This window comes from Phyllobates terribilis, unplaced genomic scaffold (assembly GCF_046119375.1).
Source record: "Phyllobates terribilis strain yellow unplaced genomic scaffold, ASM4611937v1 Scaffold_4__5_contigs__length_816908805, whole genome shotgun sequence".
NCBI lineage: Eukaryota > Metazoa > Chordata > Amphibia > Anura > Dendrobatidae > Phyllobates > Phyllobates terribilis.
This window is the reverse complement of record NW_027362764.1, coordinates 113,364,573-113,384,883: the sequence shown is the minus strand read 5'-3', so window position 1 is coordinate 113,384,883 and position 20,311 is coordinate 113,364,573. Positions and strand designations below refer to the sequence as shown.

The 20,311-nt window shown below is 45.8% G+C and overlaps 1 protein-coding gene across 2 annotated transcripts in view; it reads right to left on the bottom strand.

Annotated features, from left to right (window-relative positions):
* Positions 1-20,311, bottom strand: part of LMBR1 (limb development membrane protein 1) — a 158,712-nt gene that overhangs the window by 46,149 nt on the left and 92,252 nt on the right. For both annotated transcript variants that reach the window (XM_073677691.1, XM_073677692.1), the window contains exons 7-9: positions 16,050-16,118; positions 15,864-15,928; positions 8,995-9,067 (exon numbers count right to left, since the gene is read on the bottom strand). In XM_073677691.1, the coding sequence (XP_073533792.1) occupies positions 8,995-9,067; positions 15,864-15,928; positions 16,050-16,118 (207 nt within the window). The remainder of the gene's footprint in view (positions 1-8,994; positions 9,068-15,863; positions 15,929-16,049; positions 16,119-20,311) is intronic.

Here is a 20,311-nt window from a genome sequence, read left to right as displayed (position 1 = left end):
GAATCTGGGGCCGGGTGAGGGCTTATTTTTTGCGCGCCGATCTGATGTTTTTATTGATTCCATTTTGGGGCAGATATGATGTTTTCATTGCAATGTTGCGGCGACCAACAAAAAAGTAATTCTGGCATTTTGATTTTTTTTCTCATTACGATATTTACCGATTGGACTACTCCTTTTTATATATTGATAGATCGGGCGATTCTGAATGCGGTGATACCAAATATGTGTATATTTGATTTTTTTTATTGTTTTATTTTCAATGGGGCGAAAGGGGAGTGATTTAAAAAATATATATATTTTTAAAAACATTTTTTTTTTTACTTTACACTGGCTTCAATAGTCTCCATGGGAGACTAGAAGCTGCGATCATCAGATCGCCTGTGTATAGCAGAAATGCTCCCTGGCTATGAGCGCCAACCGCTGGGCGGTGCTCATAGTATTCTGGCAATGACAATTGCAGGGGTCTCCTACAGACCCCGGGTTGTCATGGCAACCCATCGGCGACCCGCGGTCATGTGACGCGGGCGCCAATGGGTGGGACTTATGATGTGTGATCGCGATTCCACCCGCAGCTGTTAGGGGAACATGACAGCTTTTCAGATCAGCTGTCATGTCCCCAGAAAGGTGCGGGCTCATCGCCTGAGCCCACACCAAAGGGAGAGACACGACATGTGCCGTACATGTATGCCACATGTCGGAAAGGGTTTAAGGGCACAGTGTCGGGGTGTGCTGCAAAAGACCAGAAGAGAGGGAGGTCTGCAGAGATGGTCTGTGGATGTGAAAAGTTAGGAATCTAGACAAGATGGAGATGAAAAGAAAGCGATAACTCCAGAGAAGATGTAATCTATAAGTTACCTGGATGTAAATGTTTATTTGTGATATTGACTAATTCTCATCAGTACTGTACAACTCCCAGTATCTCCTTACCATTGTAAAGGACATACTGGGAGTTGTAGGGTTGTAGGTTCATGCAATACAATAGTTTATGGAGTTTATGGGGCTGACTTGCTATTACCATCGATCGTTGTACTAAACTTGGTTCTTGTATTCAAGTACTCTTGGTCCTGGCTATGTATTCGTGTACTTATGGTGGTTCTGGTGACGTATTCATGTACCGATGGAGGTTCTGGTGACGTAGTCAAGAACTGACGGTGGGTCTGTTGATGTATTCATGTACTGATGGTGGATCTATTGATGCATTCATGTACTGATGGTGGTTCTGGTCACGTATTTTTTTTACTGATTGTGTTTCTGGTGCCATATTCATGTACTATTGATGGCTCTGATGCTCTAATTATGTACTGATGATGATTTTGGCTTCGTATTCATGTAGTGATGATGGTTCTAGTGATGAATATATCACCAGAAATGATTATAACTACAAGAATACAGCACCAGAACAACCATCACTACATGAATGTGTCACAAGAACCACCATCAGTTTTGTACAAGCTGTATTTGTCGTATGACTGACACAAAAACCATCATACATATCCCTTTATTTATAATGGGGGTCTGTTTATATTCCATTAGGGCATCTGCCAAATGCTGGACAGCTTAACTGAAACTAAATGGCCCCAATTATAGTTATGCTTTATTAGTTTCCACAACTATCCTTGGGTTCTACACCTAAAATATAGGACGTCAGGGATGAATATCGTCAATTTTCCCCTCTATTGTGTAAATGGTCGCCAAAAAATTATTGATTCTGTATCCAACTTTGAAATTGCACTCAGTTAAGTCACATCCCTAAAGTACACCACTTTTTATTTTACTTTTGATGAGTCTGTGAAAAAGGTTACAATTCTAGTGGAAGTGGTCATCAGAGTTTGCGAATTAACCCATCAGAGGGGATGGTGCATTGGGGTCCTGCTACCTTAGTCTCTGAACCATTCCTTTGCTTTGGGATGGGGGAACCATTGGCTTCATCTGCCTAGGGCACCAAAATACTTTGTCCCGGCCCTGATTATAGGTGCCTACATCTTAATTCTGCACTTGATTACATAGGGAAGATTAGGATGGAAAGGTTATGATGTGGCCTAAAACTGTGTTAGAGACTGCATACTGTTTTCAAATAAACCAATATACTTTGTCAGTGTGTTTTTGATTGCATGTTATTTAGCAGGGTCATAATTCATGGGGTTCCTTTTTTAATAAATTTATTACCCCTTTCCGAAGTGGTACGTAATAGTACGCACCACGGCGACACCCCCTGTTCAGCGCGGGCTCCGGCGCTGTGCCCGCACTGAACCTGGCACATGTCAGCTGATCTATACAGCTGACATGTGCCCGCAACAGCCACGGGTGGAATCGCAATCCACCCACGGTTGTTAACCAGTTAAATGCCGCTGTCAATCTCTTACAGCGGCATTTAACTTGCACTTATGGGAAGAGCGTCCTAGGCCCCGCCCATTGGTGACCCCGTCACGTGATCGCGGGTCGCCGATGGGTTGGCATGACAACCCGGGGTCTGCAGCAGACCCCGGGTTGTCTTGTCTCGCTTGCTATGAGCGCCACCCAGTGGTCAGTGCTCATAGCAAGTGAGCATTTCTACTACATAGACGCGATCTGCTCATCGCCTCTATGTAGCAGAGGTGATCGGACAGCTGCAAAAAGTGTAAAAAAATGTTTTTAAAAATATAAAAAAAAAATAAAAAAAATATAAAAAGTTTAAATCACCTCCCCCCCCCCCCTTAGCCCCATTCAAAATAAAATAAAAAATAAACCCCACATACACATATTTGGTATCGCCGTGTTCAGAATTGCCTGATCTATCAATATAAACAAAGAATTAATCTGATTGATAAAAGGCGTAATGAGAAAAAAAATTCCAAACGCCAGAATTACGTTTTTTTGGTCGCCGCAAGATTGCAATAAAATTCAATAACGGGCGATCAAAACATCGGATCTACCCCAAAATGGTACCAATAAAAACGTCAGCCCGGCGAGCAGAAAATAAGCCCTCACCTGACCCTAGATCCCAAAAAATGGAGACGCTACGGGTCTCGGAAAATGGCGCCATTTTTTTTTTGTTTGTTTAGCAAACTTTGGATTTTTTTTTCACCACTTAAATAAAAAAGAGCATATACATATTAGGCGTCTACGAACTCGTAATGACCTGGAGAATAATAATGGCAGGTTAGTTTTAGCATTCAGTGAACGTGGTAAAAAAAACAAAAACAAAAAAAACAAAACTGTGGAATTGCATTTTTTTTTTTTTTTTGCAATTTCACCGCACTTGGAATTGTTTTCCTGTTTTCCAGCACACAATATGGTAAAACTAGTAATTGCGTTTAAAAGTACAACTCGTCCCGCAAAAAATAAGCCCTCACATGGCCATATTGCCCAAAAAATAAAAAAGTTCTGGCTCTGGAAAGGGGAGCAAAAAATGAAAACGCAAAATGCCCCGGTCATTAAGGGGTTAATATTGGGGTCAACCAGTAAAAAAGGCTCTGTCAAACCGTAATGGTTTACGCAAAAAACCACATGCAATAATCTGCACACAGATTTTGGCCGTGTCAGGACTGTGTCATCTGAACTAAAGCTTAAACTGAATTCTTTCAAGTCGTAAAGATTGCGATGTATGATTGCTGGGGTCCCTACTGATCAGCAGAACAAAGGGATATCACCACTCAGTGGTGCAGTACGGACCCTTTTCTTTAAGACCCAACACCGTCACATCTAGAGGAGTCTGGCCGTGTCAGGTACTGCACCATTCAGGTGAAAACGCTGAGCAGGGCAGAGCGGCAGTACCGGACACAGACATGTAAGGATATCGCTGAATCAGGTACTGCAATAAAGGGCTCACCACCTCTTTCTGCTGGTCAACCACTGCCAATCGTCGCCCCCTCTAACAATCATACAACTAGATAGGCCATTATTTTAAAGTTCAGAAAACCAGTTTAAGTTTGTGAGAAGACATTATAGGAAAGCTCATTATTGACATCTATGGTTTTGACAAATTTAAAGAAGTACATAAAGGTGGTATATAACCATACATACCCTATGCTTTTTACTGTCGTTTATGATAGCCATATCATACCTTCGTTTACAGTATGCCTTCCATGCGTCAGACCCTATTATATCTAGCCCACCCCTATAACCAGTTTCTCTGTATTGTCTAGGTTTAGAATTATGACTATATAATTACATACTATATTAGGACTACATAATTATTATCATCAGTCTCGGTCCTATCCCTTAAATTCTGCCTGTAATACGCACGTCCAGGACATCTAATATACACGTCTCTTACATTTATTCCTGTTCTATTCAAATCACAAGGACGCTACATGTGCCATATGGCTTTCTAAATTAAATCTGTAAATATGTTTATATATACAGTACAGACCAAAAGTTTGGACACACCTTCTCATTTAAAGATTTTTCTGTATTTTCATGACTATGAAAATTGTACATTCAGACTGAAGGCATCAAAACTATGAATTAACACATGTGGAATTATATACTTAACAAAAAAGGGTTAAACAACTGAAAATATGTCTTCTATTCTAGGTTCTTCAAAGTAGCCACCTTTTGCTTTGATGACTGCTTTGCACACTCTTGGCATTCTCTTGATGAGCTTCAAGAGGTAGTCACCGGAAATGGTTTTCACTTCACAGGTGTGCCCTGTCAGGTTTAATAAGTGGGATTTCTTTCCTTATAAATGGGGTTGGGACCATCAGTTGTGTTGTGCAGAAGTCTGGTGGATACACAGCTGATAGTCCTACTGAATAGACTGTTAGAATTTGTATTATGGCAAGAAAAAAGCAGCTAAGTAAAGAAAAATGAGTGGCCATCATTACTTTAAGAAATGAAGGTCAGTCAGTGCGAAAAATTGGGAAAACTTTGAAAGTGTCCCCAAGTACAATAACAAAAACCATCAAGCGCTACAGAGAAACTGGCTCACATGAGGACCGCCCCAGGAAAGGAAGACCAAGAGTCACCTATGCTTCTGAGGATAAGTTTATCCGAGTCACCAGCCTCAGAAATCGCAGGTTAACAGCAGCTCAGATTAGAGACCAGGTCAATGCCACACAGAGTTCTAGCAGCAGACAACAGACTTCAACAACTGTTAAGAGGAGACTTTGTGCAGCAGGCCTTCATGGTAAAATAGCTGCTAGGAAACCACTGCTAAGGACAAGCAACAAGCAGAAGAGACTTGTTGGGCTAAAGAACACAAGGAATAGACATTAGACCAGTGGAAATCTGTGCTTTGGTCTGATGAGTCCAAATTTGAGATCTTTGGTTCCAACCACCGTGTCTTTGTGCGACGCAGAAAAGGTGAACGGATAGACTCTACATGCCTGGTTCCCACCGTGAAGCATGGAGGAGGAGGTGTGATGGTGTGGGGGAGCTTTGCTGGTGACACTGTTGGGGATTTATTCAAAATTGAAGGCATACTGAACCAGCATGGCTACCACAGCATCTTGCAGCTGCATGCTATTCCATCCGGTTTGCATTTAGTTGGACCATCATTTATTTTTCAATAGGACAATGACCCCAAACACACCTCTAGGCTGTGTAAGGGCTATTTGACCAAGACGGAGAGTGATGGGGTGCTACGCCAGATGACCTGGCCTCCACAGTCACCAGGCCTGAACCCAATCAAGATGGTTTGGGGTTAGCTGGACCGCAGAGTGAAGGCAAAGGGCCAACAAGTGCTAAGCATCTCTGGGAACTCCTTCAAGATTGTTGGAAGACCATTTCCGGTGACTACCTCTTGAAGCTCATCAAGAGAATGCCAAGGGTGTGCAAAGCAGTCATCAAAGCAAAAGGTGGCTACTTTGAAGAACCTAGAATATAAGACATATTTTCAGTTGTTTCACACTTTTTTGTTAAGTATGTAATTCCACATGTGTTAATTCATAGTTGTGATGCCTTCAGTGTGAATGTACAATTTTCATAGTCATGAAAATACAGAAAAATCTTTAAATGAGAAGGTGTGTCCAAACTTTTGGTCTGTACTGTAAATATGTGGGGTCTAAGGAGTAACATTTCTCCTGGTGGAGAGTGACAAGCCAGGCCAGGCATGTCAGAGCGAGGAGACTTATATGCCACGCATGCTCCTCTGGGAAATTAAAGGGTTTTTCCCACGAACAAAATACATTTTAATTAACAGATCTTGGAATAAAAAAAAGTTCCACAACTGGATGTGTTTAAATAAAATGTTCCTGTGCTGAGATAATCTTATAAATGTTCCCCTGCTGTGTACTGTGTAATGGCTGTGTCTGACCGTGCAGGAACATGGTCTGATCATACCCCATCTCCTGGGCAGGAGAGGAAGCAAAAGAGAATATACAGACAGGACGGCAAGGGATCTCAGCTGATTCTTTTTGCAAGGGTTTTTAAGGAATGTTTGTCTAATAGAAAGAATCAGCTGTGATCCCATGCTGTAATGTCTGTATATTCTTTTGCTTCCTCCCCTGCCCAGGAGCTGTGGTATGATCAGACCATCTTCCTGTACGGTCAGACACAGCCATTACACAGTACACAGCAGGGGCACATTTATAAGATTATCTCAGCACAGGGACATTTTTTTTTTTTAAACACATCCAATTATGGAACTTATTATTCCAAGATCTATTGATTAAAATGTTATTTAAAGTTAACTTTGTTCATGGGAAAATCCCTTTAAATATGCAAATTGTCTCTTCAGAGAGGAAGAGGACTAGAACTCTAGCGCCACCTATTGGAAGCAGTGATCCTAAAAGTCAATAATGACTCTTTTTGGCTTTTATCCCAAGTCATATTCCAAGGCTCGTTAAAAAGTCGATATTGACTTTTAAGATTCCAGAAATTCCAGAACAGTCCGTAAAAATAAGGCACTTTTTTTTACACTGACCGTAAAAACAATTTAAGACGTCCGTGATTTTTTTTTTTTTTAAGCTGAAGAAACTGATACAGACTATTTTGACTGTAATTATCAGATGAATGATATCTGAATTATGTGCTGTATACATGGATCACTGATAAGCATAATGATTTATTATGGTTAAAAATGTAAAAAAAAAAATTATATATATTTTTTTAAAAATGTTGTCTGTCCGTGATTCTTTGAGAAGCCGTCCAGCAGGTCACTTGCACCTCCCTTTGTACTATGGAGGGGTGCACTCTAATCTAGCAGGGTATAAACATACAGACAAGGCTTAGGCTGACTACACATTAACAGCCGGCCATTGTCCATCAATCATCATTAGTCCATTCCTAAATGTAGCACTTTCAGCTGCACAAATGGAGTCAAAATATGTGAACTATGTGCCCAAAAACATCAACAACACACACTACAACAGAGATTAGTGGATGTGAGCGTGCTTTCCACGTCATTCAATCGCTAGTCTCCAAGATGCCGGCAAACAATCCTGGTGATCGCTCAGCAGATAGGACTATGAACTTGGGGACTACTGTTACAAGGGAAATTATTCCACCTACAGATGAACTTTGTACAACATATTAATTGGGTTTCCCAAGATTGAAAAGTTAAGGTGAACCTGACAGCGGATACATGATGCCCAATCCACGGGCAGCATGTATCACACACTGGCGGCATGAATAAAGCCATGTAAGTTTTCCTCTGAAACGCCCAGAAAAACATACTTTAAAAGCCGCCGGTGACTGAGAAGCACAAGTGACTAGTCAGAAAGGCAGGTCCCCGGCAGCTTCACCCCTGGAGTGACAAGTCTCTCCCTGCATGCATGTATAGGCAGAGACCTGCGAGTCACTGGGAGCGGGAGGGGAGAAGCTTTTCACTTCGTCACCTGTGCGACTTGGTCCTCGGGGGGCTTTTACAGTATGTTTTCCTCTGAAATTCCGCAGCGTTTCCGAGTCAAACAAGCAATTTGCCTCTTCAAAGAGGAAGAGGACTTGAACTCTATTGGAGGTAGCAATCCTAAAAGTCAATATCGACCCTTTAATGAACCTAGCAATATGACTTAGGATAAAAGCTAAACCAAAATCTCCATTTGCAGTCACAGTGTTTCGAGGCATTGCCCCTCGTCAGTGCAAAGTATGAGATCTAATTTGGCTGGTTGAGACGTTTAAGACTGGGATCTAAGGGGTAAAGTTTGTCCTTGTGGAGAGTGACAAGCCAGGCCTAGCATGTCAGAGCGAGGAGACTTGTACGCAATTTGCATACTTAATTTCCCAGAGTAGCATGCGTGGCGTATAAGTCTCCTCACTCTGACATGCCAGACCTGGCTTGTCACTCTCCACACGGAGAAACGTTACTCCTGAGATCCCAGTCTGACGCCTCTCACCTAGCCAAATTAGATCTTATACTTTGCACTGAAGAGGAGCAACACCCCAAAACACTGTCTGCAAATTGAGATTCTGGTTTGGCTTTTATCCTAAGTCATATGGCAAGGATCGTTATAAGGGTTGATATTGACTGTTAGGAGTGCTACTTCCAATAGGTGGCACAAGTGTTCAAAGTCCTCTTCCTCTCTGAAAAAGCAATTGGCGTACTTAAGAGTCAAACATATATGGCTGAAATGATAGAGTCAGTGTCTGACACATGCTGCTTGTGGATTTTATCAGCTGTCAGGTTCCATTTAAACGGTTTGTACCATGGTTTACAGCAGTCACCTATCAACCTATTGCTGAGGGCTTAAACTGTTGGGCCCCCCCACCAGTCTAGAGAACGGAGGTCTACAGAGGTCCAACTGAATAGAGTAGCAGCCGATCATGAGCCCCATCTCTATTCTTTCTCTATGAGACTGCTGGAAATAATCAAGTGTTTGATTATTTCTGACAGTACCACAAATAATGAATTAATCGATGATCCCGCTCTTGCCAACCTTGCTGATGGTTCTTGAAAACAGCTTTGTGGACAACAGTGCTAAACATCATATATCCCAAAACTTTGAACACCACTAGTAATTATTTTTAATAAATATTAATTTGCACCCCAGAAAACTCCAGTAATTGTAAAAAAATGGCTATTCCGACATGAAAAGAAATCCATACAAAGAAAAGGTAAGTGACGTAGAGCAATACCATTGAGCTTTCTTTGTAGAGTCTCTTCCTGCAGACTTATGATGTACATCTGCTCATCAAGGTCTTCAAGGATCTAAAATAGGCAGATAAATCCATTGTTAAGGCACAGCTTTCTCTGAATGTAATATCCAAGAATTTAAACTTAAATTATTGTATGTCTTTGCGTGACTTTTTAGGCTAGAGTAAAGTAAAGGTGGGTAAAAATGTTTGTTTTTTTTTTTACCGACATAAAATTCATTGGGTAATTACCGGGAAGTGAGAATTCTTACGTTTACCAATTATCAACTTGTCTATGTGAGCTTGATAAAGAGGCTGAAACTTGGCACTAGAGTTGTGCCGGTATAGATGGCGATCAATGTTGTCAGAGAAGAGGACTCCCATAGACTGAATTCTCATGCGGTGGATCCGCTGTTGATTTTATCTGCGGATTTGCACATTTAAAACTCATTGAAAGTTACATCACCAGCTTTGACTATTCTCATTCACAAGCTTCGGATATTTTCCGTATAGAAAAAAAAAAATGCATCCTTCATTCTGTTATGGAAATGTTGCCGATTTTCAGTGCGACGTTCAACATTTTCAATAAAGCAAAGATAAAATGTGAATCCACAGCAACATGTGCATTTGCATTGGATGTGCAGCATGTGTGGACCCTTACTGCTTCCACTTCTACTTCAGTTATCGCTACGTGTGACATGATATTCTAGAACACTGACATTGGCGGATGGTGCCTTTCTCGAACACTATATAATGCAAAGAAAGTTAAAACTGCTTCCTGGAGACCACACTTTGCCCATTACTAAGCCAGAACTTAATTCCTTGAAACAGTTTATACACAAATTATATGAAGTCATTTACTGGAGATTAGAGATGAGCAAACCCCAATTGTAAAGTTCGGGGTTCGTATCAGACAGCGCCAGTGTCCAGTACAGAACTCCAAACACTGACTTCTCCTGGAAATCCATTTTAGTGTCTGGTGCTCTCCGGGAGGAGAGGGGGCGGACAGCCAGGCGGCCAGCGCGAGAGGGGGCGGACAGCCAGGCGGCCAGCGCGAGAGGGGACAGAGACAGATCGCGCGAGAGGGGACAGCCAGGCGGCCAGCGCGAGAGGGGACAGAGACAGATCGCGCGAGAGGGGACAGAGACAGATCGCGCGAGAGGGGACAGAGACAGATCGCGCGAGAGGGGACAGAGACAGATCGCGCGAGAGGGGACAGAGACAGATCGCGCGAGAGGGGACAGAGACAGATCGCGCGAGAGGGGACAGAGACAGATCGCGCGAGAGGGGACAGAGACAGATCGCGCGAGAGGGGACAGAGACAGATCGCGCGAGAGGGGACAGAGACAGATCGCGCGAGAGGGGACAGAGACAGATCGCGCGAGAGGGGACAGAGACAGATCGCGCGAGAGGGGACAGAGACAGATCGCGCGAGAGGGGACAGAGACAGATCGCGCGAGAGGGGACAGAGACAGATCGCGCGAGAGGGGACAGAGACAGATCGCGCGAGAGGGGACAGAGACAGATCGCGCGAGAGGGGACAGAGACAGATCGCGCGAGAGGGGACAGAGACAGATCGCGCGAGAGGGGACAGAGACAGATCGCGCGAGAGGGGACAGAGACAGATCGCGCGAGAGGGGACAGAGACAGATCGCGCGAGAGGGGACAGAGACAGATCGCGCGAGAGGGGACAGAGACAGATCGCGCGAGAGGGGACAGAGACAGATCGCGCGAGAGGGGACAGAGACAGATCGCGCGAGAGGGGACAGAGACAGATCGCGCGAGAGGGGACAGAGACAGATCGCGCGAGAGGGGACAGAGACAGATCGCGCGAGAGGGGACAGAGACAGATCGCGCGAGAGGGGACAGAGACAGATCGCGCGAGAGGGGACAGAGACAGATCGCGCGAGAGGGGACAGAGACAGATCGCGCGAGAGGGGACAGAGACAGATCGCGCGAGAGGGGACAGAGACAGATCGCGCGAGAGGGGACAGAGACAGATCGCGCGAGAGGGGACAGAGACAGATCGCGCGAGAGGGGACAGAGACAGATCGCGCGAGAGGGGACAGAGACAGATCGCGCGAGAGGGGACAGAGACAGATCGCGCGAGAGGGGACAGAGACAGATCGCGCGAGAGGGGACAGAGACAGATCGCGCGAGAGGGGACAGAGACAGATCGCGCGAGAGGGGACAGAGACAGATCGCGCGAGAGGGGACAGAGACAGATCGCGCGAGAGGGGACAGAGACAGATCGCGCGAGAGGGGACAGAGACAGATCGCGCGAGAGGGGACAGAGACAGATCGCGCGAGAGGGGACAGAGACAGATCGCGCGAGAGGGGACAGAGACAGATCGCGCGAGAGGGGACAGAGACAGATCGCGCGAGAGGGGACAGAGACAGATCGCGCGAGAGGGGACAGAGACAGATCGCGCGAGAGGGGACAGAGACAGATCGCGCGAGAGGGGACAGAGACAGATCGCGCGAGAGGGGACAGAGACAGATCGCGCGAGAGGGGACAGAGACAGATCGCGCGAGAGGGGACAGAGACAGATCGCGCGAGAGGGGACAGAGACAGATCGCGCGAGAGGGGACAGAGACAGATCGCGCGAGAGGGGACAGAGACAGATCGCGCGAGAGGGGACAGAGACAGATCGCGCGAGAGGGGACAGAGACAGATCGCGCGAGAGGGGACAGAGACAGATCGCGCGAGAGGGGACAGAGACAGATCGCGCGAGAGGGGACAGAGACAGATCGCGCGAGAGGGGACAGAGACAGATCGCGCGAGAGGGGACAGAGACAGATCGCGCGAGAGGGGACAGAGACAGATCGCGCGAGAGGGGACAGAGACAGATCGCGCGAGAGGGGACAGAGACAGATCGCGCGAGAGGGGACAGAGACAGATCGCGCGAGAGGGGACAGAGACAGATCGCGCGAGAGGGGACAGAGACAGATCGCGCGAGAGGGGACAGAGACAGATCGCGCGAGAGGGGACAGAGACAGATCGCGCGAGAGGAGACAGATCGCGCGAGAGGGGACAGAGACAGATCGCGCGAGAGGGGACAGAGACAGATCGCGCGAGAGGGGACAGAGACAGATCGCGCGAGAGGGGACAGAGACAGATCGCGCGAGAGGGGACAGAGACAGATCGCGCGAGAGGGGACAGAGACAGATCGCGCGAGAGGGGACAGAGACAGATCGCGCGAGAGGGGACAGAGACAGATCGCGCGAGAGGGGACAGAGACAGATCGCGCGAGAGGGGACAGAGACAGATCGCGCGAGAGGGGACAGAGACAGATCGCGCGAGAGGGGACAGAGACAGATCGCGCGAGAGGGGACAGAGACAGATCGCGCGAGAGGGGACAGAGACAGATCGCGCGAGAGGGGACAGAGACAGATCGCGCGAGAGGGGACAGAGACAGATCGCGCGAGAGGGGACAGAGACAGATCGCGCGAGAGGGGACAGAGACAGATCGCGCGAGAGGGGACAGAGACAGATCGCGCGAGAGGGGACAGAGACAGATCGCGCGAGAGGGGACAGAGACAGATCGCGCGAGAGGGGACAGAGACAGATCGCGCGAGAGGGGACAGAGACAGATCGCGCGAGAGGGGACAGAGACAGATCGCGCGAGAGGGGACAGAGACAGATCGCGCGAGAGGGGACAGAGACAGATCGCGCGAGAGGGGACAGAGACAGATCGCGCGAGAGGGGACAGAGACAGATCGCGCGAGAGGGGACAGAGACAGATCGCGCGAGAGGGGACAGAGACAGATCGCGCGAGAGGGGACAGAGACAGATCGCGCGAGAGGGGACAGAGACAGATCGCGCGAGAGGGGACAGAGACAGATCGCGCGAGAGGGGACAGAGACAGATCGCGCGAGAGGGGACAGAGACAGATCGCGCGAGAGGGGACAGAGACAGACCGCGCGAGAGGGGACAGAGACAGACCGCGCGAGAGGGGACAGAGACAGACCGCGCGAGAGGGGACAGAGACAGACCGCGCGAGAGGGGACAGAGACAGACCGCGCGAGAGGGGACAGAGACAGACCGCGCGAGAAGAGAGACAGACCGCGCGAGAGGGGACAGAGACAGACCGCGCGAGAGGGGACAGAGACAGACCGAGGGAGAAGAGAGACAGACCGAGGGAGAAGAGAGACAGACCGAGGGAGAAGAGAGACAGACCGAGGGAGAAGAGAGACAGACCGAGGGAGAAGAGAGACAGACCGAGGGAGAAGAGAGACAGACCGAGGGAGAAGAGAGACAGACCGAGGGAGAAGAGAGACAGACCGAGGGAGAAGAGAGACAGACCGAGGGAGAAGAGAGACAGACCGAGGGAGAAGAGAGACAGACCGAGGGAGAAGAGAGACAGACCGAGGGAGAAGAGAGACAGACCGAGGGAGAAGAGAGACAGACCGAGGGAGAAGAGAGACAGACCGAGGGAGAAGAGAGACAGACAGAGGGAGAAGAGAGACAGACAGAGGGAGAAGAGAGAACTCTGCTTTGTCTAGCCAAAGTCTGGGTCTCCACTTACTTCTATGAGGTTCGGGAAGAGTTCTGGTACCAGAACCGAACTTTGGACTAAAGTTCGGTCGCACCCGAACTTCCACTGATCCGCTCATCCCTACTGGAGATGGCTCGTGGATCCGTGGATTTATTCAAATAGCCATTTTTAAATCATAAATAAATAATTTCCCAACGATGAGGAGAACTATCAGCTGATGAGGATGAGCAACAAAAAATATCAACAGAATAAATATGAATTAAACAGTATGAATAATAATATAAAATATCTAAAAGCGCATCATGATTAATAATTAGCAACAGATTTAAAAAATATTAAAGTAGGACTTTGTCATTCGTTTTTGTTGATTAATAACTACGTCACAATAAAAACAAAAAACAAATAGAAAACAATATACTAAACCATTTAAATATTACAATAAAACCAAAAAAGTATAAGAGCATAAAACTGTGCACACATTATAGAAAACAGCGCTTTTACTCCATGGGTATAAAGGAGAAAGCAAAAAAGCAGAAGTTAAGAAACATGTCTGAAGAGTCAAGAAAATAAGATAGAAAGTCTTCAACAGTTAGATGCCAGGAAAGGAATGACTGCGACAAATAAAAGTATAGTTGTGGACTGGGGGTCACAGGTTCATGGGACTAAGGGCTTGGGATTGATGCAAGAGATGTATAAAGAGCTCAGGAGGAATGTCGGAGGAATTCGGCGGCTGTCCACCAGAACAAGGGAAGCCTCAGAGTGAGGAGTGAATTAGAAGAACGGTGCGCTACTACTTGACTTAAGAGTGTTGAAACAGGACAAGCAAAAACTTTTTCGGGCAGCTTAGAAAAACAAAACAAAAATAATCTTACTTTTGTCAATTAATTGAACCTGTCATTCTCAGTGTTTTAGCCTTCATGACAGTAATTAACTCAAAAGGAGTAAGGCGCCCATAGTTTAGGAAAGACCCTAAATTACTAAAAAGGATTTAAATTACAGTAAAAAAAAATCAAACGCAAAGTCTTCTCAACACCAAAGCTTGTAATCATGAAGAACAGAAATGGTAGAAGTGAAGATGTATAGATAGAAATAACAGGCAGGTAATAGGTCAGTGACACGAGCACCTTAAACCTGTCACCTCCCACCTTTATGTCTTCTTTCCAGCAGGACCTCTTCACTTGTTGTCAAACAACTAAAATGTTCTTTCACAAATTAGTCTTTCTTATATGTATACTCTTTTTTTTTTTCTCTCTTTTTATGATATTCTTGCAAGGAACGGAAAATAAACTCTTTGAGGAATGGCGCGGGCACAGTTTGGGGGTGGTCTCCCAGTGGTTCCTTAGATGGTTAACAAGAGACGAACAGACTGGGTATGTATAGAACAGTGCCCCATAGTTACACAGGTACACACCAATCACTTTCCAAATGCCCTTTGTCATAAAGATATTATATATAATGCTGCTAATCAGTACCTCACTCCTCCGGGGTGGGGCCAGTAGGAAGATTGTGTGGCAAATTCAATGAGACAGAACGAGGACATTTATGTCATGGACAACTGGTGGGTATACACTATTCTATCATATAATTTGCCATAAGAGATGCTACTTACCGCATATATTACTATGCAGAATTAATGAGCAGAGTCCCAGTTCTGGAGTATCTGCCAGAGTAGAAAGTTCTAAAAGGTTTCTCGTGAATAGTAGCCATATTATACTAATACTAAAAGCAAAGGTTTTTCATCAGTTTGTAACAATTTAGCTGAACATGAGAGGCGAGGGCCAATAGAGGGACCCACGTGATCAACTTCCTATTACAGGCCCAAAAGAGATTCTCCAAATGTAATAAATATTCCTCAAAACTATACTCAGTAAGTAGTGGGTTAATGGAAATCTGTCAGTAGGTTTTTAATTTGAGAGTAGCATGATGTAGGGGCAGAGACCCTGATTCCAGGGATGTGTCACTTACTGATTTTATTGAAGTACAATAAGCAGCCCAGTGTTTTATCAGCAGGAGATTATCACCAGAGGACTAGTTGTCTCGTGTCATGTATAACCACGCCCCCACCACTGACTGGCAGCTTTCTGCCTATGCAGTGTACACAGAAAGCTACTAATCAGTGGTGTGGGCGGAGTGATTCAGGGCTCAGCATTATGAGCACTGTTCGATCTGCAGAAAAGAAAACTTTTATCAAAACTGCAGCAAGCAGCCCAGTAAGTGACATATCGCTGGAATCAAGGCCTCTCGGATTACATAGCAAAAACCTGGTGACAGATTCCTTTTAATCAGTATCAAAAGATAAGTGTCCTACGTAATAAGTTATTCATCAATTTAAAATAATAAAATAAATAACACTTGTAAATTCACAACACTTACTGTGGGTTTCACCAAAAGTTGACCCATTACTGCAAACATTCGAGAAAGGCCAACGGGCGTACACACTAAAGTGAAATAACCAAGTAATAGTAAGAAAGTAAGACAAAATATTACATTTATATTGCAAACATCTGTAAGACCGAATGTTATTTAGAAATATCCTCAAAAAAGAAGATCACTACTTACAGAGTAAGAGGAGGCATCCCATGAGTGAAATACAAGAATACAAGTAGGGGAGATAAAATTCCCAGAGATCTAAATGGATTAAAAAAAAAATAGTACAAGTAAAAGGAGTTGTAATCTACTTGTCAAGCATTATCAATAATCAGGACATTAGTACACGTTGTCACGGGTGTGACTGAGGTGACAGTCAGTCGCCCTGCAGTTGGTTGCAGGAGATCTCTGCGTTTGGAATTAAAGACATCTTCTTAGAGGCTGTCTCTAGGAACCAGCGGCTACCTCCCTCTGGCTAATTAACACCCTGCCTGGGTGTATAAATACCTGCTGTGTTTCTGAGGGAGGTGCCGGCGATATTCATTACTACTTGAGAAAGCTTTAGCAAGAGCAGTACTTGGTCCTCTCTGGAGCTTGAGGCCGTGTGCGCATTTGTCTGGAGTCGTCTAAAGCGATGCAATTTCCCCTTGTTTGTCTACCCCTGTTGTGTATAGTGTTTAGTGGAGATCGACTAGTGCTCATCTCCTCCCTTCCCTAGCCTTAGTCACACGCCAGGGAAAGACAGGGCGAGGTACGCGTGCGGTGATTGGTGAAGAGCCAATACAGGGACGTTAGTGGAGACAGGGTGACGCTAGATCAACCTAGGAGGTCTCTACTCCCCCCCCCCCCCCTTCCATAGAGTCTGGGCTTCCTTTCCCTCTTTCCTTTGTGTTGCACTAAATCTTTCCCACACCTGGTGTGACACACTTCTAGTCTACACTGGTAGAAGAATGGATGGTTCCCCTACCAATCCGGTACTGAGGACAGCAGATTTGTATTTGGTTCATAGTATATTCCAGATATACAAGTAGTACGAAATAAATCACTCCGACATGATTGACAGTAAATCACTCAGAATCTAGACTGTGCAGTGAAATCAAACATTGGGAGGTGGCATTTGGCATTATACCATCTCCCATCTCATAAAGTGCTAGCATATAATGAAGACCAACCTGGGAAAACTGCAGCATGTGGGCCACATCCAGCCCATTGGCTGTCCCGCAGGCCGCACCACACAGCCGTCCACCCCCTACCAGCGTCTCAATTTCACCAGTATCAGCATCCTCAAGATGCAGATAACAGTAAATACAATGGCTGAACAGGGAGCCATAGGCGTTCTCATCTACTATGCAGTCCTCCATGACTGAGCAGAGCAGGAGCGACGACTGCACCAGGTCATACCGGCTGCACACAGCTTCAGTCGGCATACAGGAAAGACCGGAACAGCACGCAGGGGAAAATGGGGCGAGGCAAGTAGTATTTTTTGTTTTTAGGTCATTCACTTGTGGGGGGAGGGTGGAATATGTGGGGTCATCATACTGTGTTGAGGCATTACATTGTCTCTAGGAGGGCTGTGGGCACCATCATCTTGTGTGTGTGTGTGGGAGGGTTATGGGTACCATCATAATGCATGTGTGGGAGGCTTATGGGTACCATCCATCCTACTTCGTATGTGGGAGGGTTGTGGGGGCATCCTACTGCGTATGTGGGAGGGCTGTGGGGGCATCCTACTGCGTGTGTGGGAGGATTGTGGGGGCATCCTACTGTTTGGGGAGCTCTGGAGACATATTGTATATGCGGAGCTGCTGATCAAGGTACAAGGTTTGAATAAGAGGAGCAGTACAAGTTATTGCTTTAAATAATATGGTTTTGATTAGCTGCTATTGATTAGAAAACAGATTACAATAAGGCTTAGTGTAACATTTATTAGCAGTAGCAGCTAACCAACATAATTTAATTTCTTAATATTGAGCAGAATGAAGGAAAATAAAGTTAATATTCATATTGAGCAGAATTAATCTCAGCCTATTGGTTCGGCTCTCCACAACAGTCACGGTTTCACCTGTGTCCCCGTGGGAGAATTAAATTGCCCACCCCTTAACTAGAAGGTGTCAGGACATGTCATTACTTTATTATCAGTAGTGAACTGACCTGATCCTAGCATCCACCCCCAAAAAAAAGCCACTTCATGTTCCACTTTCTATTAAAATCACATAATAATAATAATAATCTTTATATAGCGCCAACATATTCCGCAGCTAGTGTTGAGCGATACTTTTCGATATCGGGAAATATTGGATCGGATCGGACCGATACCCAAAAAATATCGGATATCGCCGATTCCGATACCGGAAACCAATGCAAGTCAATGGGACACAAATATCGGAATGAAAATAAACCCTTTCTTTCCTTGTAGGTTAATTCTACATGAAGGAAAACAACTAAGAATAATGTAGAATGTATTACATGAAAAGCCGGCAATTCCCCCAGCTGCCTATTTGTACCTGGCTGGACACAAAAATAGGGCGAAGCCCCACGTATTTTTTTTTTTTAATTATTTCATGAAATTCATGAAATAATTTTAAAAAAAATTGCCGTGGGGCTTCGCCCTATTTTTATGTCCAGCCAGGTACAGCAGGCAGGAACGGGCTGCCCCCAACCACCAGCTGCCTATTTGTACCTTGCCGGACACAACAATATAGGGAAGCCCTTTCTTTTTTTAAATTATTCCATGAATTTCATGAAATAATTAAAAAAAAAAAATACGTGGGGCTTCACCCTATTTTTGTGTCCAGCCAGGTACAACTAGGCAGCTGGGGGCTGGAATCCGCAGCACAGGGAGGCCCAAGCTTTCTGCCCCCCCGCCCCGCTGCAAATTGCAGTCCGCAGCCACCCCAGAAAATGGCGCGTTCATAGAAGCGCCATCTTCTGGCGCTGTACCCAACTCATCCAGGGCCCTGGTGCGGTGGCTCACTGGGTAATAAAGGGGTTAGGGCCAGCTTGGTATTATCAGCTGTCCCTAAGCCCAAAATTCATGGGGTCACGCCAATATTAGACATGACCGCCATGAATTTCTAGTAAAGTATTTAAAAAAAACACAACACCCAGAATAAAATCCTTTAATTGAAATAAACACACAATTTTTTAATGTACTAAAATAAACCATACTTACCGTCACGCCCATTCCAGCTGAAGCCAATGTCTTCTGCAATAAAAGTAAAATAATAAAGCAACCTCATCCTTACCTTTCCATAGTTCCCAGGACGGCTCCAGCTCTGCTACATTCACATGACAGGCTGGATCGCAGCAGAAAGCTGCCATCCAGCTTGCCATGCCGCAGACACTGAGAAGTGCAGGCATGCTTGCGCTCCTCAGTGTCTGGCTGTGACGGCATCCAGATGAGCCGAGATCATGTCCAATGAACTCAGCTCACCTCATGCACGTCACTGACAGCGTGGGAAAATTCTCCTGCGCTTGCGCTTGCCGTGAGCGCAGGAGAATTCTCTCACGCTCACCGCATGCGCGGGAGAATTCTCCCACGCTGTCAGTGACGTGCATGAGGTGAGCGGAGTTCATTGGACATGATCTCGGCTTATCTGGATGCCGTCACAGCCAGACACTGAGGAGCGCAAGCATGCCTGTACTTCTCAGTGTCTGCGGCATGGCAAGCTGGATGGCAGCTTTCAGCTGCCATCCAGCCTGTCATGTCAATGTAGAAGAGCTAAAGCCGTCCTGGGAACCATGGAAACGTAAGGATGAGGTTGGTTTATTATTTTATTTTTATTGCAGGAGATCGTTGGCTTCAGCTGGAATGGGCGTGATGGTAAGTATGGTTTAATTTAGAACAATAAAGAATTGTGTGTTTATTTCAATTAAAGGACTTTATTCTGGGTGTTGTGTTTTGTTTTTATTAACTTTCACTATGGGGTTAGTAATGGGGGTGTCTTATAGATGCCTCTCCATTACTAACCTGGGCTTGATGTCAGCTGGCATTATAAGCTGACATCAACCCCAGCCCTATTACCCCACTGCCACAGGGCAGTGGGAAGAGCGAGGCTAAGTGCCAGAATTGGCGCATCCTATGGATGCGCCATTTCTGGGGCGGCTGACGGCTGATGTTTCTAGCCTGGGAGGGGGCCAATATTCATGGCACCCTTCCTGGGCTATTAATATCAGCCCTCAGCTGTCTGCCTAGCCTTTGCTAGCTATTAAAATAGGGGGGACCCCATGTCATTTTTTGGGGGGATCCCCCATTTTAACAGCTAGTAAAGGCTAGGTATTCATCTGGGGGCTGATATTAGTAGCCTGGGAAGCTCCGTGGGTATTACCCCCTTCCCAGGCTTCAAACATCTGCCCCAGCCGTCTGCTTAACCTCCGCTAGAGACTAAAATTACGGGGAACCCCACGCCAATTTTTTTTTTTAATAAATCCTTTATTTTAACACTAAGTGACAA